General features: G+C 43.6%; 1 protein-coding gene across 3 annotated transcripts in view; it reads left to right on the forward strand.

Annotated features, from left to right (window-relative positions):
* The window catches only part of PKIG (cAMP-dependent protein kinase inhibitor gamma), a 125,146-nt gene extending 104,328 nt beyond the window's left edge, over positions 1 to 20,818 (forward strand). For all 3 annotated transcript variants that reach the window (XM_075347755.1, XM_075347753.1, XM_075347752.1), the window contains 2 exons: positions 18,147 to 18,324; positions 20,031 to 20,818. In XM_075347755.1, the coding sequence (XP_075203870.1) occupies positions 18,177 to 18,324; positions 20,031 to 20,110 (228 nt within the window). In that variant the 5' untranslated portion in view covers positions 18,147 to 18,176 and the 3' untranslated portion in view covers positions 20,111 to 20,818. The remainder of the gene's footprint in view (positions 1 to 18,146; positions 18,325 to 20,030) is intronic.
* The last annotated feature ends 3,320 nt before the right edge of the window (positions 20,819 to 24,138 follow it).

Consider the following 24,138-nt stretch of genomic DNA (forward strand, 5'->3'; position numbering starts at 1 on the left):
AGTGTCTGTATGCACCTTTACACTCTGAGTGCAAATATTAATATATTTCATTTTGTTAGGACGTCCTGATCTATTTAGTCTGGAGCATTCCATGGCGAGAATCTCCCTCCCCTACTATTTCTCTGCTTGTATCAAGGTCCAGTTTCTGGTCCATTCCCGAATATTGGGACTTAAAGGGAATCTGTCACCAGGTTTTTGCCACCTAATCTGAGAGCAGCATAACATAGGGGCAGAGATCCTGATCCCAGCGATGTGTAACTTACTGAGCTGCTTAGTGCAGTTTTGATAAAATCTCTGATTAATCAGCAGTAGATCATCATTACAGGACTACTTGGCGTGCTGCCAGTTAGTCCAGCATATTCATGAGCTCTGTATAACTGGTAGATCTGCAGCAGAGAAAACATTGATTTTTATCAAAATGACAGAAAACAGCTCAGTAAGTGATACATCGCTGGAATCAGTGTCTCTGTCTCTGCATTATGCTGCTCTTAGATGGGGGAGCAAAAACCTGGCGACCGATACCCTTTAATATTCATTTGTACATAAGTAATATCTATTTTTTTTTTTTTTTTTGTTCAACATGACTATTATTGAGGCTCTACCACACAGATCTGAGATTTATTTTAAACTCAGAAAAACAAAGTCCACATAGTGATATGGAAAAAAAATAGACGTTTTTTATTCAATATACATTGAGATACAATAGGAAAATGTAAAGTATTAGCATTGGTGCCTACAAGACTGAGGATGTGTAAAAGGCTGTACCAGTTACGTATGATTGGTTAATATAAAGTAAAGTAAATAATGGTTATCCGACTTAAACATTAACAATCGTGTAAGCAATGTTGCTAAAAACGGTTAAACTATCGTTAATGTTTAGGTCTGATAACCAATATTTACTTCCATATAATGCAATCTCATGCAATTTTCCTGTGGGCGTTCAGTTCATAGCTTCTTTTTCTTCCTGTGACATATTTAATTAGTATTAATGAACACAGTTAACAACCAATCCATAACTCCATTAGAATTAGTATAAATATGTAAAGGAGAGTCGAATGTAAAGAATTGGAGAGGACTAGGGCTAGTCGCAGCAATACACCAGAACCAGAGAGAAAAGAAACAACCAGAAAGCCCAATTGCAAAAGTGAATCTTTATTAAGGTATTTGGTGAGCAGCACAATAGCAAGAGGAACACGGGCAACAGGGAATCCCGGATCAAACAAAGTGATTGTTCACCAGATCTATGAGACGTAAATAATGCATATACATAGTATAGACAGATGGTGAAACTATACCTAGCATAGACAAAATTATCGATCGTATCAGGGAGGGGTGAAACACAGCCATAAAAATCACAGGTATCAATACCATAAAGCAATAAAGACTAAATAGTCAGAGAATCTAGCCACTAAGGAGTGATAATGGCTGTTACATCCAAGACCCAAACCCAAATGGTCAAAAGGGATCCAAAAGGCAATTGCCCATCATAAAGTATACATACCAGGGAGGATCCAGGGAAGACCAGGTACCAGCGTCCACCCGACGGCCGTTTCGGCAAGAAAAGCCTTCGTCAGGGGGGGTATTAAGCACAGTGTACGATGGCCAGTATTTCTCTTATACATATATCTATATAATATGGTCACTAGGATATTAACTTACCTGCTGCTACAAGGTTTTTGTATATACGCTCCTTAATAACTGGTATGGCATTTTTACCCATTTTATTCTCTTAGGCACCAATGCTGATGGTTTCGATTTTTTCTTTTGTATTTTAATTTTTATTATTAAGAAAAAAAAATAAGTTTTTATTTGTCACTGTCTGAGCTTTGTTATTTTGAGTTTATAATAAATCTCAGATCTGTGTGGTATAGTTACACATTGATGCTTTATGTTACACCTTTTGACCTAACTTTGTATTGTGATATGGAGCTGTAACGCCCTAGCAGCAGTCGAACCGCTCTGATCCGGATGTCACTGCTCGCAGCTCGAGGGTCTCCGGGCCCGGGGGCTATGGGTCCCACCCGATATATAGATATAGATATAGATATAGATATATATATATATATATATATATATATATATATATATATATATATATATATTATATCTCTATCTATCTATCTATCTATATATAATATATCTCTATCTATCTATCTATCTATATATAATATATCTCTATCTATCTATCTATCTATCCGGATTATAATATAATATTCTATAGTTCATGACGCCACCCGTGGTGTACGGTAATTGGGAGTACCGCCGCTGCCGTTGGGTGTACCCGAGGTGATGGAGTGGGGCAGCAAGATGACGTTACCCTCCACGGGTAGGAAAAGGCCCCGGGACTCTGGATGGTGATATGGAGTGCAGGGGGAGCACAGGATCGCTGGTTGCAGGGGTTAATCAGGTACTCACTCAGCAATAAAGCAGATGCTGACAACCGGGTAAAACAAGTCTCTGACTGCCGCTGCCCTCTTGGGGGAGCTCGTCCGGGTCCCGACCCCTGCAGCACTGCCTGGTGGTCCGTGACGTGCCTCCTGGCAGAGTATTTTTAGAGTGTCCTTTGTGGCCCGTCAGCTTGGAGATTTCCGGATCCTGCTCCTCACTGTGGCTAAGTATAAGAGCCTGCTCTCAGGAGCTCACACTTGGGATTTCAGTGGGCTGCTTGCTTGGAAAGCCTTATCCCCTTCATTGCGCTAGTGCCCCCGATCTCTGAGCTTCGTGGGAACAGTCCATATAGGCCCTGTTCTCCGCAGGTTAATTGCCGGGTTGCTTGAAGCTTCTCCCCGACCTAGGGTCTGTTTACCTCGTCGTGCCTTCGGTTCCGGACTGGTGATTAGGTCCAGGCTGCTGACCGTCCTCAAAGACAGGTCCCAGGCACCTAGCCTCAATCCCCTGCGATCGGGGGTCCGACTCCTGTAGGTCCAGACCACCGTCTGCGACCTAGTCTGCTTCTCCCCTGGGAGCTACAACTCCTGGCTTCCTCTGAGCTCCTCACAGCTCAAGGGCTACGACTAAACTGACTTGACACCTCCCACCTCTCTGCCTGACCCCTAGGTGGGCGGCCCTTTTCCAGCTTAAGCAGCCCACTGGTGTGCTTGACAGGGTGTGGTGCAAAGTGTATCTATGATTTGTGAATGCTGGTAGAGGCAGTACTGCAGATTGGAGACCCAGAACCTTGGGGGGTTGAGCCCTGCACAGGGAGGGCAGATTGTGCAGAACCCTGTGACGACCTGAGTCCAGGGCGTCACAGAGCTCTGTTACATCTGTTCACATCTGCGCTATAGGCTCTGCCAGTGATCCAGCTAAAGATATTAGACAAAATAGCTTAGTAAAATGTAAGGCTCCATTAGGGGAACTGATGTCCCATTACAAACAGTCGAGTATTTTGGGGCCCAATACTGTCTGGCATGTAAGACTTCTCTCTGCCATTAACTTAATTGTTCTACTCCTTTTGTGTGGAAAATATAAATTCCAATAGGTGCATATTGTGAAAAAAATGGGGATCTGAAAATTATCTAAATATATGGGAAAGGATTTAAGGACCTGTGGTTTAGCATAATGCATCTCCCCTGAAGACGCAACACCACAAACAAGCAAAACGTGCGTTGGGGCTTTTCCTTTTTGACTTATAAGTCCTTTGCACTTTATGGGAAAGCATTATTTTTATTGTATGCTATATATTAACTTTTGGGAGGCCATCCTATTGTGTCCACAGCGGTCTTTAAGCTCCATATGAGTCTTTTTACTTATTGTAACAATAGTTATCTGCCCTCCCCCTAGCTATCTTAATATACCCATTTCACTGGTTGTATTATATTTACCCAGAATTTCTTGTGCGGTCTTTGTTTATCTTGTGCATTTTATATTTTGATTCAATAAAATAATACTGGTTTTATCCATATACTCCAGTGTCCTCCTTTTTGTCATACATCCTATGGTAGAGCAGAGTATCAGAATTTGGAAGATAGGAGCTGTGGAGGAGAAGCGCAATAGGGTCTTACCAAATTACAATTCGGCAAATAATAGTGAGGAACTCACCTAGAGTGGTTGTGCCAGTCACAACCCATATATCAGCAAAATATACAGGTGAACAGCTGCAGCCCTGAGAGGAGTAGAGTAGATTCAGAGTAGGAACCGGGTATTCAGTCGCGCGATCACCACACCGGAATGTAATGTTAATTAATGTCTTTAGTCTTTATGCACAGGTCAATGTGTTTCAGGGGTTGCCGCCCCTTCATCAGGACAACAGGCAAAAACATAAATGATCTCATTTCATTCAGTGCGTTTCAGGGGTTGCAGCCCCTTCATCAGGACAACAGGCAAAAACATAAATTATCTCATTTATGTTTTTTGAATGTTGTCCTGATAAAGGGGGCTGCGACCCCTGAAACGCGTAGACCTGTGCATACAGAATAAAGACCTAAATTAACATTAAATTCCTTTGGGGTCATAGAGTAGGAACCGGCTATTCAGCTGCGCTGAGTATCAGAATTTGACAGATCGTTAGATTGTGTGGTCAACCGAAATCTGTGGGTACTGTCTCTGGCAACCTTTACACTACATAGCCTATGATTGGAAGATCCGGGTTATGTTGTATTTGTTTAAGATTAGGGGATCTAGGAAGCGGTGATGTCACGTGTGATGTCATCAGTGATGTCACGTGTGATGTCATCACAGGTGAGAAAATAATTATAAATAGTGCCAAAATATTAACAGTTCAGAGAGGAAAAGGCAGACAATATCAGACATTACAGAATACCAGGAGGAGTGAGGGTCCTGCTTCCAATCTATGAGATAGCTACCCAATAATGAGTATATCCGGCAATCTGGAGCATAATGACCACTATAAGGGTATAGCTGCTGCTTAAGGTTCATGAAAAATTCATGTAGACCTTTTGTGAAATTGCCAGCCTTTTTGTAGGTAATGTGCGTGGTATCCAGGCCTGCAGGAAGACGGAGCGCTGACGTTCTGATGCAAACCGCAGCCATCTGTTTTTGTAGCACAAGGGTCGTGCTGTGCTAAAATATTTCCTAAATCCCCGCTCCACATTCTGTGCGCAGCCCAGGCCTTATAAAGTAAAGGCGCTTTTTCAGCGGCACATAATTAGAATATTTGTGAAGCTGCGGGGATCACGGTCGGGTTAATTTGCCTGTTGTTATGGATATTGACCCATTAGGGAAACTCTAAATATAGAATGGATGCGAAGTCGCGGCTGCCCTGAGATAGCGGTCATTTCTTATAGGCGGGAGCGGGACGGTAATGAGAAACGGATTTGGAGAAGGAGGAGGATTTGTTGGCACAAAATGAATCTAATTCCCTCTCCAGACGGGTGAAGGAGACCTCTGGATAATTTACAGGCACCATTAACCACTTCATGACCGTTTTATACAGTATTACGTTGTATCACAGATTTATGAGTTTAGGCAATTAATATTAAGGTATAGTATGTATAACCAAATAGATATGTAAAGGATTGATCGAAGTATTCAGCTGCAATTAGCTACTTGGTTCCCCTACAGGACAAATGTGGTATTACAATATAGGCAAGCTAGGGCAATACAGGTAAACTGCTATTTCCATCTTCATAGATGGTAGTACTTGTACAAACAAGTACTATTGCAATTTACTACTAACTAGGATTTGCAGCCGTTCTTCAGATATTAACATTTTTCCTTTTGTTTACAGCTTGTTGCCTAGGACACCCACCACCACTTCTATCACTGTCGTTGAGGCTGGCCGGGATTATGCGGTGTCTGTTAGCTCCAGCGATCCTGGCCATCTTCAAATCAGTGCTTACATGCTCAATAGGAAAGAGATGTAAGCACTGCGCGTGTTTGCTGTCAAAAAGCAGTGGTCGGTCTCTAAGGCAACAAGCTGTAAACAAAAGAAAAGTATTAAGAGAGAGAGGGGGCGGCCGTCACTGAGAGAGACGGGGCGGCCGTCACTGAGAGAGACGGGGCGGCCGTTACTGAGAGAGACGGGGCGGCCGGCCCTGAGAGAGACGGGGCGGCCGGCCCTGAGAGAGACGGGGCGGCCGGCCCTGAGAGAGACGTGGCGGCCGGCCCTGAGAGAGACGTGGCGGCCGGCCCTGAGAGAGACGGGGCGGCCGGCCCTGAGAGAGACGGGGCGGCCGGCCCTGAGAGAGACGGGGCGGCCGGCCCTGAGAGAGACGGGGCGGCCGGCCCTGAGAGAGACGGGGCGGCCGGCCCTGAGAGAGACGGGGCGGCCGGCCCTGAGAGAGACGGGGCGGCCGGCCCTGAGAGAGACGGGGCGGCCGGCCCTGAGAGAGACGGGGCGGCCGGCCCTGAGAGAGACGGGGCGGCCGGCCCTGAGAGAGACGGGGCGGCCGGCCCTGAGAGAGACGGGGCGGCCGGCCCTGAGAGAGACGGGGCGGCCGGCCCTGAGAGAGACGGGGCGGCCGGCCCTGAGAGAGACGGGGCGGCCGTCACTGAGAGAGACGGGGCGGCCGTCACTGAGAGAGACGGGGCGGCCGTCACTGAGAGAGACGGGGCGGCCGTCACTGAGAGAGACGGGGCGGCCGTCACTGAGAGAGACGGGGCGGCCGTCACTGAGAGAGACGGGGCGGCCGTCACTGAGAGAGACGGGGCGGCCGTCACTGAGAGAGACGGGGCGGCGGGATCTGAGAGAGACGGGGCGGCGGGATCTGAGAGAGACTATATAGTGTAAACACACACACACTGCACACAGGGGAGACACCACATAGTGAACACAGCTCAAGAAACACAACACCAGATACCAATATACAGCACAAAACAAGGAAGAGACAGTGCGCAGGGGTGAAAAAGGTCAAATGATACAACACATACCAATACACAAATGCGGAGGGAATAACATACAACAGATATGTTGGAAAGCGCAAACAGTGTGACACATGTCCACTGCTCCTGTCAGCACCACTAAGCATAGACAGATGTTCATTTCACCGCACTCCCGATGCTATAGCATCGGGCCTATGTCTAGTTCTAATATAAGTGGCACCTGTAGTATAGACAGCCCCTTATCCTCTTAATGCAGTAATATCCTAATATGAGTTATATCACAGCAGTTTCTACATAAGAAGGCTCAGCATCTGGGTGCACATTTTCTTATCTGATCTGCTATTCCCATGGTGCAGACCCAGTCTTATAGAAGTGAGTACATTACATATTTACAATGGTTTAAGTTACCTGCTTAAATGTATTACTCTCTATGTACTGCTGAGTTTACCCCCAAGAGAAAGCAGACACTCTCTGAAGGAATCGCACTTACTGGACCACAAACAGAGTAGGCAAATGAATGGGCTCCTACAAATGTGTCGCTGTTTGGTCCCCCTGCGTTCTCCACCAGTTGGCTTTCCCTAGTGATTGAAAGCAGTATCACTCATGCGGAGTGATACTGGTAAACAATCTGTTTGTGAGAGCTGCAGTGCACTGCAGTTGGAATGGTGAGGGACCTGACAGTGATGTGATCTCTGTGGGAGAGCCCATCCACCATCGGCACTAGCCATACTGTAATTTATTTTTATTTTATTTTTTTTTTTGAGGGGGGGTTTGCTTTCTCTTATGGATATCTGCTTTTGTTGATGAGTCTTGCTGTATTTTTTACCTTTTTTAGCTGTTTGGATACCTCTTATCGAACCACAACTAGGGCTTATTTTTGGAGAAAGGCTTATATTTTAAGCAAACTCAAAAAAATAACAACAAAAATAAAGCCCCAAAAATCCTACTAGGGCTTATTTTTGGAGAAGGACATACTGTATATTTTAAGCAAATTGGAAAAAAAAATCTTACTAAGACTTATTTTTTGGTAAGGTCTTCTTTTTGGGGAATCAAGGTATGTAGAAGGTTGTGGGGGTGCTGCCTATAAAGAAAACCCTTGAATTTTTCCGATTGCCATTGTTTCTAAGTATCCTGCATTCTTAATACTAATAACGGATAGTAGCAGGAGAGCCACTTATCGGCTTCTATCTCCGTGCCTGCTGAGAGTTGTAGTTCTGCAGCAGCCTCCGGTCGGAGCGCACTGCTCCATGCAGAGAGAATGGTCTGAGTAGGAGACGTTTAGTCGGCTTATCATGTCCTCGAAGGATCGAATGTCTCGACACAAGGAAGTTTCTTATTAAAATGTGCGGATGATATTGGGGAACAAGTTATTAAATTCTGAACTGCAGCAAAGAGAAGTAAGCGGAGTAATGAAGATGTAAGTCCAGGGAGAACGCCAGACATTATTTTGATTTTTCTTTCATCTTATTGGACTTGAAGTGGGGATAGAAAGAAACAGAGGTCGAGATTAGTGTTATGGCCCCCGATGCAAAATCGGTTATTGGTCCCTGCCCCCAACCATTTATTATTAATCTAGCTTTTGGCCCTTTTAGCAGTAAGCACCGTGTGATCCGCACCCCGTTGCTCTCTAGCTGTGGAAAACTACTAAGCGCTGTGGAATATGTTGGCGCTATAGAAATAAAACTTTATTATTTATTATTATTATTAACTACAACTCTTAGCATTTCTTGAATTTTGCAAGGGGGTAGATCTGCAGCACCAGGCCACGGCCACTATACAGTGGAACCTTGGATTACGAGCATAATTGGTACCGGGAGTGAGCTCTTAAACCAAGTTACTCTTATATCAAAGCGAATTTTCCCATAGGAAATAATTGAAATGCAGACAATTCGTTCCGCAACCCAAAAATATTTACTGTATTTATACAAACTTATTACAGTAATACAAAATAATATAAAATTATTACAGTACACTAATACAAAATACTGTGCAGTAAAAAAAATATAAAGCAAATTAAACTGCACGTTAGCTTACAATAGCATTGTTGGTGTGCAGGAGGTGAACTATAGAAAGAGAAAACTATGTATAAATACCTTTTTATTCTTGTAGAATACACAAAAAAATCTAACCCAAAATCTATTCTCCCCAAAATAAGGGCAGATCTAAACCAAATGTGGGGTAGGAATACTACCCAGGCAATTAGATTACAGTATAAGCAATGTGCTGCACTGGTTAGCAGAAAGAGAGTACAATACTGTATCCACAAATGCAAATTTATAGACATGCTATATAGTATATACTGTACTGTACAATGGTATACTGTATATATAGTACATATGTACAGAACATTACTACCAGAGCGGGTCAGAGCTCGGTGAAAGGACAGAACAGGAAGTGTACACAGTGGGAATTTGCTCTTATTGCAAATCATTGCCCTTAAACCAAGTTACAGATTTGTAACAAGCTTTGCTTGTCTTGAAAAACGCCCTCGAACCAAGTTACTCTTAATCCAAGGTTCCACTGTAGTTCTGTTGAAGCTGCTGCATTCTGGCCCAATCTGAGAACTTCCAGCACCGGTAACAGCTGATTGGTGGCGGTGCTATCCTTTTAGGACAGGTCAGTACTATTAAAAAAACAAAAAAAAAACAAACCGTAGTGGTCAAACCCTTTTAAGCACCTTTTTCTAATAATCTTGATACAAAAAAAAAAATAGGACCCATCTGCAATCCTGGTTGGATCTCCTGGCTCTGACCCATGGTATGAGAGGAGGATGGCTAATTATATGCAAGGAAGGACGGGTGCGGGATATAATTATAATTTATGTAATATTTTCCCATAAGAAACTCGTAGTGGAATAATATGACCGCTGTGTTTCCGAGCCTATTTTTACCACCCTAGCCACACCAAACTTGACTATCACAAATCCATAATTTGGGGTTTTATTCTATTTCTGTGGTTTCCCAAGGTTAGGAATCCTGGCGTTTGAAACCACAGGAGCAATTATGTTCCCCGATCACGGATATATCTGTGGGTGGTTTAGAAATCCGATTATTATAGCGATGGCAGTGAAATATTGCATTTCCATTGTGCACCCCTGATCTACCTGTCCCTGGTGTGGGTTGGAGACTTCCGGGCTACGCAGGGGGAATTTATCTTTAGACTAGTCTTCAGATCTTTGTCAGTGACGAAGCTCAAAGGTTGTTTATTTTTTTTCCTGTAGACTTTCAACTCCAAGCTAATACAATTATCACCTTGTTGACAACCTTGCTTGTGTGTGCCATGTTTTGGGATTTTTATTCACCAATTCCACAACAAATTGTATCTCCATGATTGCAAACGACCATTAAGAACACTGAATTGAAGGGTTTGTTTATAGTCTGTAACCATGGAAACACATAGCTCTCCATTGGGGCTGTAGAAGCAAAACAATCTGAGATTTTTAATGAAGGTTAAAATCAATTATTTTTTTATTTTAGATGGATTGGGGCAATAAAGTTTAATGTCAAACGTGGACGTATCCTTAAAGCCTCCGTCACACATCCGTGCCTCCAGTCTGTCTTTACCATTTTTTTTTTGCACGTACCGGAGACACGTGCTTACGTTGAATCATTTATTTTCATGTTAAAAGCCGCTCGTCAGTATTTTTGCACGGAGCGTGTGTACATTCCGTGCATACGTGTGTCAGTTTTGAAAAAGCGCTGACATGTCCGTGTTGCTCCGGGATCACGTTCTCACGGACCCATTACATCCTATGGGTCTGTGTTGACACGTACGTGATACGGATGATGTCCGTGTGCTATCCGTGCGGTCGGTGTCCATGTGGCTCAAATAAAGTTTGTTACAAATTGAAATACTTGCAGGTGGCCAAGGTACCCTACAAAATCCAACATAAAAAAACGAAGGCCTCCGTGGATAATGGCATGGTTGTAGTATATATCCAAACAGATTGGATATCCAAGTAAAAAGACCAGCAGGTTAATTAATTGTGGATAATTATAAGAATGTGCTAATCAAATCCACCTATGTGTCATTTTTCCCAACAAATAGTCATTAACTTAATTTGATGAAGATATGAAAAACGGACAAGATACGGAAAGCATACGGAACACACACTGACGTATTACACGCACAGAAAAACGCACACACGTAACACACACGTAATGCACACGGACACTACACGGAGAGGAAAAACGGACTCCAAAAACTGACATCGTCAAACATACGTTTTTTTTCATGTGAGTGTGGCAGAGGCCTAAAGGGGTATTCCCATCTCCAAGATCCTATCTCAATATGTAGTAGGTATGATAATAATACTAATAATATTAGCAAATATCTCCAATTAGAAATGTAATAATAATAATCTTTATTTCTATAGCGCATTACAATTCAGCAGGATCATATACAAACTAGTAACAGTTATAGAAAATACAATGTTTAGAGGGGAAAAAAGACAACCCTGCTCGTGAGAGCTTACAATCTACAATGAGATGGGGGGGGCGAGGTACAAGTGCTTATTTACAATGACAATCCAGCCATCTCAAGGAAATGAGGATAGATAATTGCTTCCTGTAGTATAGTTCTCCTGATTTAGCCATGTCACTTACCTCATGTGCAGGGCATTGCAGCTTAGATATCCATGGTTATGGCCATGCATAGTTGCTCATGGTTGTAACCATTGATTCCTAAACTGCAATGCCCTGCACATGAGGTAAGCGATATGGCTATATCTGGAAAACTATACTACATTTCTAATTGGAAGCATTTGCTAATATTATTATTATTATTATTATTATAATATATTTGGGTAGGATCTTGGAGATGGGAATACCCATTTAAGGGAGTCCTTTTTCAATGTGAAGTTGGTTGTCTTGAATCCCAAGCAGAATAATAGTCCCCTGTGATATCCTTTATCGCTCTGTATGATAATCGTTCTCACTGGATGATTCGAGGACATTGCTAGGAAAAAAAAAAAAGATACACAAGGAACTGCGGTGCAGGTTGGAGATGTGAGAGAACGTCTGCCCCATGTCAGTGATGTCTCCAGCTGACGGCATCCCATAATCCAGGGGAGCAGGAGACGTCGTGTGTGTGGAGGTTATCCAGCAACTGGTCAGAATGCTAATTCTCTGGTATTGATTGCCTCCATGCTGCCAGCGGGTGCGAGCCGTCAGCCGAGCAGGCACAGCGCAGAGACTGCCCACAGCAAGCCGCTCATACTGGACCCATGCGAACAAGGGGGGCAGCCGTGCGATGGATGAGGACAATGGTCATTCCCCTGCACCATGACTTATTATATTCTCTCTATATCCAGTATAGCTTTATTTATCTAACCTGAGGATTATGGGAAAGAAACATTTTACCCTAAAATCTTTATTTTCTCATAAAGACAACTTATTCTTTTCTGTCAAAATATTAAATTGTATCTATCATTTACCCTTTCAGTAAATTGTTGTATTTCCCAAAATCTAAACATTTTGGAGAATGTTGTCTTACGACATTGCATTACTCGATTCCTCTGTAGTTCCTCCTGGAACAAAGGGGCCAGTTGTTTGGGGTTTTTTTTTTTTTTTTTTTTTTTCTCTAATTTCTGGAAAATCTGAGTGACCCTCACTTTGGGCCGACATTTATAGCTTCCACAGAGGTCATCCCCCAAAGTGTTCAAGAACTCTGCGTGGCAAATCTACCTTGGGATTACTACAGCCTCTGCTCCCGTGCTATATCATACGGGGCTAGAGAAGTGCTGGGTGACGGGCTCTGACCTCTAGACTGGGTGAGTGAGACCCACCGACCATTTAATTTGTATGGGGGTGCCCCCCCACCCCGTCGCCCATAGTTGATGTTGGTGGAGAGGCGTATCGGAATTTTAACATCTGACCTTTCTGTTCCGAGGAAAGAAAAGTCACCGCCAGAGACGTCTGGCAGCAGCTTACTTCTCTTTCTACTAAGGACACTCGGACGCTCAGCCGAGCCTGCATGTGTATGGGGGAGTCAGGAGAGAGCCCCCAAGGCTGATGGCTATATCCAGGTATACGGAGGCAGAAATGCCTTTTAAAGGAGCTCTGTCAGCTCAGAATGACTATGCAAATCGAGTCCCTTTAAGAAAATCTTTGTGAGCCCCAGTGCTTTAAGGCTCCTATGGTGGCTGTCGGCCATCTTTACTGGGTTCCTGAATGGCAAATCGCTCTTGTTCCAGTTGTGGCAAGTGTGCACACCCATCAATCGTGTGAGGTGATGAGCCCTGGCTATTATGTCACTACAAAGTGCCTGGTTCCACATCATTACCCCTTAATTCACTCCTGACTACAGATGTCTAATGGCCTAATTGTTCTCCATGTATGCCCGCCATGGCATACCTGATCCTGCCACAAGGACCTGCAAACAAAGGTCCGGGGATTAGTCCCTCATCGGCCTCATTACTCTCATGTTTGTCATCAAACATCATGAAAACCAGTCTACATGGCTGCCACTAGATGATGAGTAATGGCAGCCGCATCCATAGCTGCGTTCACTATTCTGCTCAGCTCTCTGGGTCCATAAACTTTCATCTTCCTATTTATATCTGTTTATTGCTGGATTTGTAGCCTTTCTCATAAGGCAAATAGTATGATGTAGAACTAACCCCGGGTTTGGTGGTCTTTGAACTTTGGTGGCAGAATTTTGATTGCAGCTCTGGAGGATAATATAATTTAGGAAAAAGAAACTTGATCCAGAGCCTTAACACTATATAATTAGTGATCGCCTGTCGTGTCTGAGAGGACTTATTAGAGAATTGATACAGATCCGGAATTACATTTCTATGATCACAAGTTTGGGATCACAGATGTGCCAGGCGGGCGGGTCACAGACATTATTCGGACCAGTCCTCTATACACAGCTACCTCTAGTAATTGTCGGTGGCACCGGCCCTGCGGGTGGCCTCTCTGCGGCCCGCTTCAAAGTTAAATCTCTCAGTAATGTGAGGACATGGTCGACTTTGAAGCAAGCGCCAAGACATGTTGGATCGTCTGCAGCTACAGCTGGATGACGTTTTATTTCTGAACTTGTTTATGCCGACTGTCTCAAATATTAGTATTAGCCTTTATTTATGTAGCGGGCAGTAAAATCCAGAGGATTGATGTGGTCACTTGATTCCCATAGCAAAAAGAGCTTACAATCTACAGTCATGGCCGAAAGTGTTGGCACCCTTGATATTGTTCCAGAACATGAAGTATTTCTCCCAGAAATTATTGTACCTACACGTGTTTTGTTATAAACATGGTTATTTCCTTTTGTGTGTATTGAAACAACACAAAAAAAAACAGGAACCAAATCAGACCTAATTTCACACACTACCTCAAAAATTGTTCCTGACAAAATTGTTGGCACCTTTCCAAAATTGAGGGTAAACAACTTTGTTTCAAGAATTTGATGCTCTTTTAAACTCCCCAGTGGAGCGTAACAGGTGTGGGCAATAAGAAAATCACACCTGAAACCAGACAAACTGGGGAGAAGTTGACTTAATCTTTGCACTTGAATCCTAAACAAAAAAAATTGTACGCAGAAACTCATTAAATGTAAAAAAGTATTTCATTGAATGCAACAGTTTTATGTGAAAAGTTAAAAAGTGGGAAACCAGCAGGTGGCACCACACTCTGCAGGAGGCAACACTACTTTTCTATCTGTCCCTCTTTTTTTCTCTGCTATACGTTTTCAACACTTCATCTCTGGAATTTGGCTCATTACCCATAGTATCTCTGTATAGCTCGTTGCGTGATTATTACTAGTACTGCCATGTATTAGGAGTGTCCTCTTCTCTGTGATTAGATTCTGCCATGCATACCTGTCATTTGAGAGTCAGATTATACCTGCTGGTTTCCCACCTTTTTAACATTTCACTTGGTTTTAACATATTTCAACTTTTTTGTAATTCAATAACAAATTAATTTGCCAATTAATGAGTTTCTGCATACAATTTTCTGGTTTAGGATTCAATTGATATTTTGTATGGAAATCTCTTCATATTCCATATATATAATGAGGTAAACATGATTTTTCTTTTCTACAACTTACATCAAAATATACTTTGTCAATGTTTGCATTGTGTCTGTGCCACACTAAGCATAGAGAACAGAAAGAGGTCAAGAGAACTATCTAAGGACTTGTAATCTTGAGATTGTAGATATTTTTTCAACTATTTTGGTTCTCAAGTCCATCTTTAGAGATCTTGATGTTAATTTGTCCATTGTGCACAATATAATCAAGATGTTTATAACCTATGGCACTGTAGCTAATCTCCCTGGATGTGGACGGCAGAGAAAAATTGAAAGATTCGAACGCAGGATAGTCTGGATGGTGGATAAGCAGCCCCAATCAAGGTCCAAATTCATTGTGTCCTGCAGGCGCAGTGTGCATCAATGTCAGTGCAAACTTATTTGAATTATTGAAAAGCTATGGTAGGAAACCCAGGAGGACCGCACTGCTGACAGAGACGAAAAAAAAGCTAGTCGGCAGTTTGACTTATTTACGTGAGCAAGCCAAAATCCTTCTGAGAAAGCGTGTTGTAGACAGATGATACCAAATAGTGCTTTTTGGTAAAGTACATCATTCTACTGTTAACCAAAAACAGAATGAGACCTACAAAGAAAAGAACACCATACCTACAGTCAAATATGGTGGCGGCTGAAAGCTGTTTTGGGGTTATTTTGCTGCCTCTTGCACTGGGTGTCTTGACTGTCTGCAAGGCATCATGAAATCTGAAGATTACCAAAGGATTTGGGGTCTTAATGTAGTCCTCAGCGTCAGAAAGCTGGGTTTGCATCATAAGTCATGGTTCTTCCAGCAGAACAATTGTAATTGCAATAATTTTCCGGGAAGGAATATTATTTTCTGGAACAATTTCAAGGGTGCCAACACTTTCGGCAATGACTGTAACTCCACACAAGAGCTAAAGGGTAACGCTGACGGAAAATGTTCAGATGTTTGGTTGTGGTGTTGGATGACTGCCAGTTTTCCTGGCCTTTGTATTGTGCTGCTGTCGCAGATTCCTGTAGTGATACAATGCTGGTTTCTACCAATAATATTGCAGTAGGGCAGAGTTTGCACATGCCTGTGACACACATGCTGCTGCACAGGCCAGAGGATGTCGCCCCTCCTGTGCTATCCCATAGTTAATTTGTGCAATTGCGGCTATTTGGCTGCTGAAGTCCTCTCTCGTAATGCGTCTGGCACTATATACCAAGGCTGTTAAAGGCCTTTGTCTACACTTGGAAGCAAATTTTCTTACGTCAATGCATGTTTTTTTGTGGCCAAAAATGTATTTAGAAATTGGGTTTCATTAAAAATGTTGCGCTGTATGCATCTGTAGCCTCTGTGTTGTGCTGACTATTGCTGGCTGTAGAATGGGTTAAATGAGAAACCATCAGTGAGCGCCTCCGAACCATCCAATAGGAAAGTTTCTCAATTTATATTTCTTTTCTGAGCTTCTCGGAGTTGATTTATGACCACAAACCACATCATAGCGGAATGTGCAGGGATATAAGGCACCTGTAAAAGCCAAGCAATGCTACATTACTAATGAAAGAGTTGCAGAATGGATTTTTAGCCCCAAATATATGTATTTAAGTAAAAATAAACTAGATTTTTATCATCAGTACACTACAGATGGCATAATGCCTGGATGTGCCATCAGTGCGCGAGATAAATGTGGCCAGCCGGCTGACTATAGTGGAAACTGAGGCCGCAGTGTGCACAACGCCCTACAGGGCTCATGTGATGTGTCGTAAGAGTACATGTTCTTTCCTTCTAGTCACCGATGATACATAATGTATTCACTGGAAGCATTAGGGGCGGCTGATTTGTGCGGTAAATCCATTTTGTCCTGTAAATAGTATCAGCACATTTTAAGATCAATTACCCCATTAGTATTGCTCACATTCATCCCATCCAGCAGTTATAGAGCAGTACACAGAGCAGCACTGCTACACTGCTGCCACCTGCTGGACAACTATCAGAATGACCAGACCAATGATGTCATATACGCATCTTGGTCACTGCCCTTCCATTTACATTGTAATAACGATGTAACAGACCAGAGTATGGAATTTCTCTCAGTTATTAATATCCAATATTTTCTCTTTAAATTTGCGTAGCGTAGATTATGCTATAATGTACTGATAGTAGGGGCCTGCTTGCTTGGCCATTAGTTAGAAAGGGCTGCGGCATAATGGCTGAATGTTTTTTGTGCCACACCCGACTCCGTATTAGGGTACTTTCACACTTGCGTTAATTACCTTCTGGCTCAATCCGCCCTTTTTGAAAACAGCGGAATCCGTTAACGGAGATTCCGCTGTTTCCCATAGACTTGTATGGATGACGAATTGTGCCAAAAGTACCTGCGTTGCTTCCGCCGGGCGGAAGGAACGCAGCATGTAACGTTTTTTGAGGAGCCGAATGCTTTATTTTTCACTGTGCATGCTCATCTTATTTTTTTTTTTTTATTTTTTTTTAATCACAGAAACTTTTTGTCTCTCGGTGGCCAAACATTCAGCTGAGCGCCTGGCCGCCGGCATGTGAGAGCACTCAGCTTAGCGCCTGGCCGCCGGCATGTGAGAGCACTCAGCTTAGCGCCCGGCAGCCGGCTTTTGAGAGCGATCAGCTGAGCAGCTGGCATGTGAGAGCGATCAGCTGAGCGCCTGGCCGCCGGCATGTGAGAGCACTCAGCTTAGCGCCTGGCTGACGGCATGTGAGAGCACTCAGCTTAGCGCCCGGCAGCCGGCTTTTGAGAGCGATCAGCTGAGCAGCTGGCATGTGAGAGCGATCAGCTGAGCGTCCGGCCGCCGGCATGTGAGAGCGATCAGCTGAGCGCCCGGCAGCCGACATGTGAGAGCGCTCAGCTTAGCGCCTGGCCGCCGGCATGTGAGAGCGATCAGCTGAGCGCCCGGCAGTCGGCTTTTGAGAGCGATCAGCTGAGTACCCGGTCGCCGGCATGTGAGAGCGTTCAGCTCAGGTGATCAGCTGATCGTTCACAATAGTCTACTGCCGGTAAAACTGTAAAGAAGAAAAAAAAATAAAATAATTTAAAAAAAAGCTTTCCGTTGTTTTGTACGATCCGATGCATCAGTTGTGCCATTATATGCAATGTATCTGTTGCATCGGTCACACAACGCAATGCTACGGATGCCGTTCAACGCAAGTGTGAAACTAGCCTTAGAGGGGTACTGCAACTGTGCCACATTGCCATCTAGCTTGTTCAGACTCAAGGCTAGAAAATCTTCTTGGGTTTGTGCTGCACCTAGGAAAGCTGGATGACCACATCTGCCCATTTAATGTGTGGTGGTCTTTTATGGTGGGGACAGGTATTCTTCATGCTCTCTTTCTAATTCCAGAGCTCATGCATTTGATATGAGAGCGACGTTATGGACGTGGAGTCTGCATACACTGAATTCATAACCTGCGATAGAACCGGCAGGCGGAATGCAGTACCGGACATCAAAGGGGAAGGTAGCTCTACGGGCGTGAGAGAACTGTCCGACAACATGGGAGACCTGTCTATCCAAGGAGCAGGTACGTCGCCCACTGGTGGGTGGGGTTCTGTATGGTCTTTCTGGGAAAATTTTACTTAAAAGAACCTGTCAGCCAATTACATATGGAAGCAGTGGTATGGCTGAATAGCTGCTTGTCTCCGAATAAAAACAACACCTTTTATGTAGAAATCTGATGTGCCAGTCATGAGAAATGTAGTGTAGATGATATATGCAAATCAGGCTGGAAGTGCTCTGGGGGCGTGTCATGTACTTGGCCTTCCTGGTGCTTTGACCCACCCCCAATGCACTTTTAGGCTGATTTGCATATGACTTCAATACTAGATTTCTCATGACTGGCACATCGGATCTCTACACTGTAGATATTGGGGTTTTTTTTCTAAAGGAACCAGCTCCTATACAGCCATAGCGCTGCTTCCATATGCAACAATGTGCTGACAGATTCCTTTTTAAAGTGGTTCCAACATACTGATTCATTTTCTCACCATTTAAATATCGGTGTTCACTGTTAGTGAATATTTGTATATTATAGGCCTAATCGCTACTTCCAGTTTAGAAAATCCTTTCTGAGCTAAACTGTCAGGAGTCCATAATGTTCAGGGTTATCTGTTCTGATACATTGCACCAAACTATCAGAAAAGAAGGGAGAGACATGCGCTCCCTCCGAACAGCTCCTGAGGAAATGGTTAAAGGACAACTCCTAAATCACCACTGCTGGCAGATATGGGATTGTAGACGTCTCTATGGCGTGAGCTCCCTCTAGTGGCAGCTGTTGGAAGACAGAATTGTATTGTTAAAGGGGAACCTGGCAGTAAGATCGATGTGATCAACTCCCCCTCATCCCACATATATGTGCATGAAGGTCTTCAAAGTATAAATCCATCAAAACCATAAACACAAAACCCAAAATAACAATAATGCTGGGATTGTTGTTCTCTGATCATTTTACAGCACTCAGATTTTTTTTTTCCCCCGTTTTCATACATAAGGTCATTCAATACTACACATTGGCCTGCACAAAAAAAGCCTTCATATGCCTTTTAATGGAAATTAGAAGAGCTAATGATGGCTTCCGGGTGAAGGGGTTAAATAGATCTTAGACCTGATGAGGTTGGTGTATTTACTTTGCATACCCAAATGAGAGTGGCTGTATTGTCCTTTCTGAACGTTTCTGTCTATTAATAAAATAGTTTTAGGATTTCATCTATAGCTTGTTTAAGGGTAAGGACACACGGTGAGTAAAATGGCCAAATGGAGTGCGATAAAAAAATCGCATTCTGCTTGGATTCATGTTACTCTGTGGGGCCGTTCACATTTTTTTCTCATCCCTAATAAGACCGAGAAACAGTCACGGCATACAAATCTATGGGTGCGAGTGAAACATCGGACTGCACTCTGATGACGCCAGAGTGCAGTGTGACAATGGAGGAGATGGGGAGATCACTCTCCCTCTCCTCTGCAGCTGTGATCTGATCACCGGATCGGATCACAGTCGCTTGACACTCTGCTCACGCTCTCAGCAGAGCAGATGTCAAGATTCATTAGCATGCTCTCACATTGCATGTCATACGCTCGTGTGGCCTCAGCCTTCAAATCAGAATCTCTCTTTAAAAATACCCAAAGCGTTCCCCTTCTATTCACTGACCGTGAGCAGAGGCCTTGAAAATGGTGTTGCACTGAGAAATGTAGAACGGTTGGATTGATTGCTTTTATTTTATTTTTTCCTAGAAGGACAAGCAGAAGCCACAGCGTCTAATAGTGGACAAGAACAGACCCCCGAAGCACAAGATGGCAGCTCGCCGTCATAATTTGCTTATGTCTTGCAGACATCAATGCTGATTGACTTTTTTTTTTGTACAAGAAGAGACAGCGGATTTAAGAGACTGTTCACACGGAGCTTCTGAGTGAGGTGGAATCCAAAAATCCAGCGATGGTGAAATGCCGCAAATTGGAATCACAATGCAGGACTCCACACGCCACCTGGTGGCACAGTATGGTCATAGCATCTTCTCAAACACATGACCTAAACTTGCCTTAGCAGATTTTTTTTTCCTTTCTAGAAGAATCATATGCAATATTCCTTTGGGGTGACATTTTGCGGATGGTACTGCCCCTTTTGGTTAATGTAAAGGTTTATTTATTACCTATAGAGAATGATTCTGCCCTAGGAGACCTGGGTCACATGGACCGGAGACCAACTTACATATTATGTGACAAAGCACTGCCTTATATCCTCTGAGCGGACCAAACGTCTTCATACTGAAGCCCACGGCTCGTGTATAGTCCAGACTGCCAACTTTTGTTTTTCTTATTTAGTCCACATTTTTAAGTGCGATATTTCAGATTGACATGAAATTCGGAATAGATTGGATATTTAGTTTGCACAAGAAAATAATGGTGTGTTGTTTTTTTTTTAAAACATTTTCTTTTCTTCCTTTAGAAAAACAAAAATATTTGCTCCCCCCCCAAAATATGATTTTGTGTGACTGAATAATCTAATAAACACCATTAAGACACCAGAGTCTTATCATTGCTCTTGACAGAGTGGAGTACAATTACGTATTGTGGAACCACACGTCCCGGAGCAGCTGAGCCCGGCTATGTTGTTCATGGACCACTAGTCTCAGCAGCTACTGCAAGTGGTGGCCAGCCAGATTCCAGTGGACTCTAAGGCCTCATTCAGAAGTCTTTTTTTATCAATAACTGGGAAAAGGATATGATGGAATATGAATATAGATGAGCGGACTTGCAGATTAAGGGACCAGCGGGTCCTTGTTCTCCTTTTATGGGGACCAGAATCCGGAGATTAAAAATGTTGGTAGAAGGGATACCCAGCCAAGATAAAGCCTGACAGCTGGGGGCTGGTATTCTCAGGCTGGAGAGGTCCAGCCTAAAATATCAGCCTCCACCCGCCTGGAATTGTCACATCCATTAGATGCGACAATCCTGGCGCTTTACCCGGTTTTTCCCAATTGCCCTGGTGCGGTGGTAATTGGGGTAATATAAGAGGTTAATAACAGCCCACAGCTGTCACTAAGCTCTATATTAGTAATGGCAGGCATCTATGAGACACCCTCATCGCTAATCTGTTAAGTAAAAGTAAATAAACAAACACTGAAATAATCCTTAATTTGGAATAAAAGACAAAAAAAAAACCTTTCTCCAATTTATTACACCAAAACACCCCTGCAGGTCCGACGTAATCCACAGGTACATCTGAACCTCACAGCACGCGATCATGGAACATGACTGCCTGCTGTGAGCTCCAGAGAATGAATGAGCCGCAGCGATCAGCGGTGATGTCACTCAGGCTAGTTGCGGTCACAGCTGGTGGAGTCCTTCACCTGTGACCGTAGGTAAACTGACCCCAGAGGACCTCTGATGATCTCAGTGAACTCACCTGCATCTCCTGGCAGAAAACTGGCGGGAAGGGGGGTTTGCCAAGAGATGCAGCTTTGGTGTTGAAATTTTTACACCATATTCCTGCACCCATTCTACATCTCCTGGAAAAAAATGGCATCATATCTCATGCGGTTTTAATGCGTTTTTGGGGGGTAGGTATGCCAAGAGGTGTAGATTGGGTGTATGAATATAGTGTAAAAATGTCATAATCAAATTTGCATCTTTTGACCCAAAAATGCAAAAAAAAGTTTTGGTTTTTTTTTTTTTTTTTTTTTTTGCCAGGAGGTGCAAATTTGGTGCTACAACTGGTGCAGACATTTTAGCACCACATTTGCACCTCGTCAGAAAACTGCAACAAAACAATGCTTATAAAAATCACACTTTCTTGCCAGGAGGTGTAGATTGGGTGCAGGAATATGGTGTAAATTTTTCAGCACCAAATCTACATTTCTTGGCAAAAAAAACCCCTGCGGTTTTCTCCCAAGAGATGCAGGTCTGAGATGAGATCACTGACTTTACTGAGGCCCGGTTACCTGCTGTCACAGATGGGAGGACCATGGAAATGTTCAGCTGTGACCGCAAAGCAGTACTTCTCCACTGATCAAGGCTCAGTCTCTGTCTGCACTCATAGCGGGCAGTCGTGCTCAATGGCCGCTCGCTGTGACTTGTATGTAGCAGCGCTGAATCGTCGTGGGACCTCGTGTGGATTATGTCGGACCTGCAAGGGTGTTTTGGGGTAAATAAAATGGTGAAAGAGGATGCTTTTTGTATTCTATTCCAAATAAAGTATTTTTTCAGTGTTTGTGTTTATTTACTTTCACTTACAGATTAGGGATGGGGGATCTCATAGATGCCTGCCATCACTAATCCAGGATTTCATGGCTGCTGTGGGCTGCCATTAACCCCCTCATTACCCCGATTGCCACCGCACCAGGGTAATTGGGAAGAGCCGGGTAAAGTGCTGGGCTTGTCACATCTAATAGATGCGACAATTTCGGGCGGCTGCAGGTTGCTATTTTTAGGCTAGGGGCGGTCCAATAAGCATGGACCTCTCCAGTCTGAGAATACCAGCTGCCAGCTGTTAGGCTATATCTTGGCTGGGTATCAAAATTGGGGAGGGGGGGGCGCGCACATTTTTTTTTTGTTTGTTTTTAATTTAAATTATTTAAATTAAAAAAAAAAAAGCTGCATGCAGTTCCTCTTATTTTGATACCCAGCCAAGATGAGCATAGAGTTGGGGCCTGCAGCCTGTAGCCGTGGGCTTTATCTGTGCACGGTATCACAATACGGAGGACCCTATGCCAAATGTTTTTGTTTATTTTTATTGTATGATACTGACCCACAGACAGCACCTGTGACTGGTTGCAGTCAGACGCTGTCACACAGGCTGGGGCTGCGTCTCACTAATCACAGACGACAGGACAGCCGGTGGGCTGGGAAGGCAGTGCATATGCGATGAGCCTAATGCATGGCACCGGAAGTGAATTCACGACCTGGAACCTGTGTGCCACCATGACGGATCCTCTGTAAGTATGAAGCGCTTGCTTCATTCTTATTTTCTTTGTTTTTCCTATTTTTATTTTTTTTTATCTCCCCAAGTGCCGGATCCGGATCAAACACCCTGAATACCGGGCCTGGAATTTTACAGTCCAGGTTTGCTCATCACTAAATTTGATGAAAAATATTTTTTCCAAATGTGTACACCTTAGGCTATGTGCGCACTAGAAAAGTGATTTTTCTCAAGAAAATTTCTTGAGAAACTTCTGGGAGTTGAAGATTACCGCACCTGCGGTAAAAAAACGCACCAAAACCGCGGGAAAAAACGTATGCGATTTCGCCGCGGTTTTTCTGCAGGTTGGTCCCTGTGGTTTTTTTATGCTGAACTGCAATAAATAATATAGATAATAAATAGATAATCGATACATAGACAGATAATGGATAGAGGGAAAGATGGATAGATGAAAAGATAGATAAATGAGAAATAATATGCAGGGGGGTGGGACATTATATAGGTCTAAGCTGGCAACCTTTAGTGACTTTCATGTGGCACTAAAGGGTGCCTAGCCTTGTATTTAGCCCAAAAATAAATATATAATTAAAAAAAAAAAATGACGTGAGGTCCCCCCATCTTTTGTAGCCAGCTAGGGTAAAGCAGACTGCTGCAGCCTGCAGACCACAGCTGGCAGCTTCACCTTGGCTGGTAATCCAAAGCAGAGGGCACCCCACGCTGTTATTTTACGTTAAATAAATAACTTAAAACAAAAAACGTGGGGTCCCCCCCCAAATTGGATCACCAGCCAAGGTGAAGCGGACAGCTGGGGTCTGATATTCTCAGACTAGGAAGGTCCACTGTTATTGGACACTCCCCAGCCTAAAAATAGCAGGCTGCAGCCGCCCCAGAAGTGGCGCATCCATTAGACGTGCCAATCCTGGC

Source organism: Anomaloglossus baeobatrachus, chromosome 5 (assembly GCF_048569485.1).
Source record: "Anomaloglossus baeobatrachus isolate aAnoBae1 chromosome 5, aAnoBae1.hap1, whole genome shotgun sequence".
Classification (NCBI taxonomy): Eukaryota; Metazoa; Chordata; class Amphibia; order Anura; family Aromobatidae; genus Anomaloglossus; species Anomaloglossus baeobatrachus.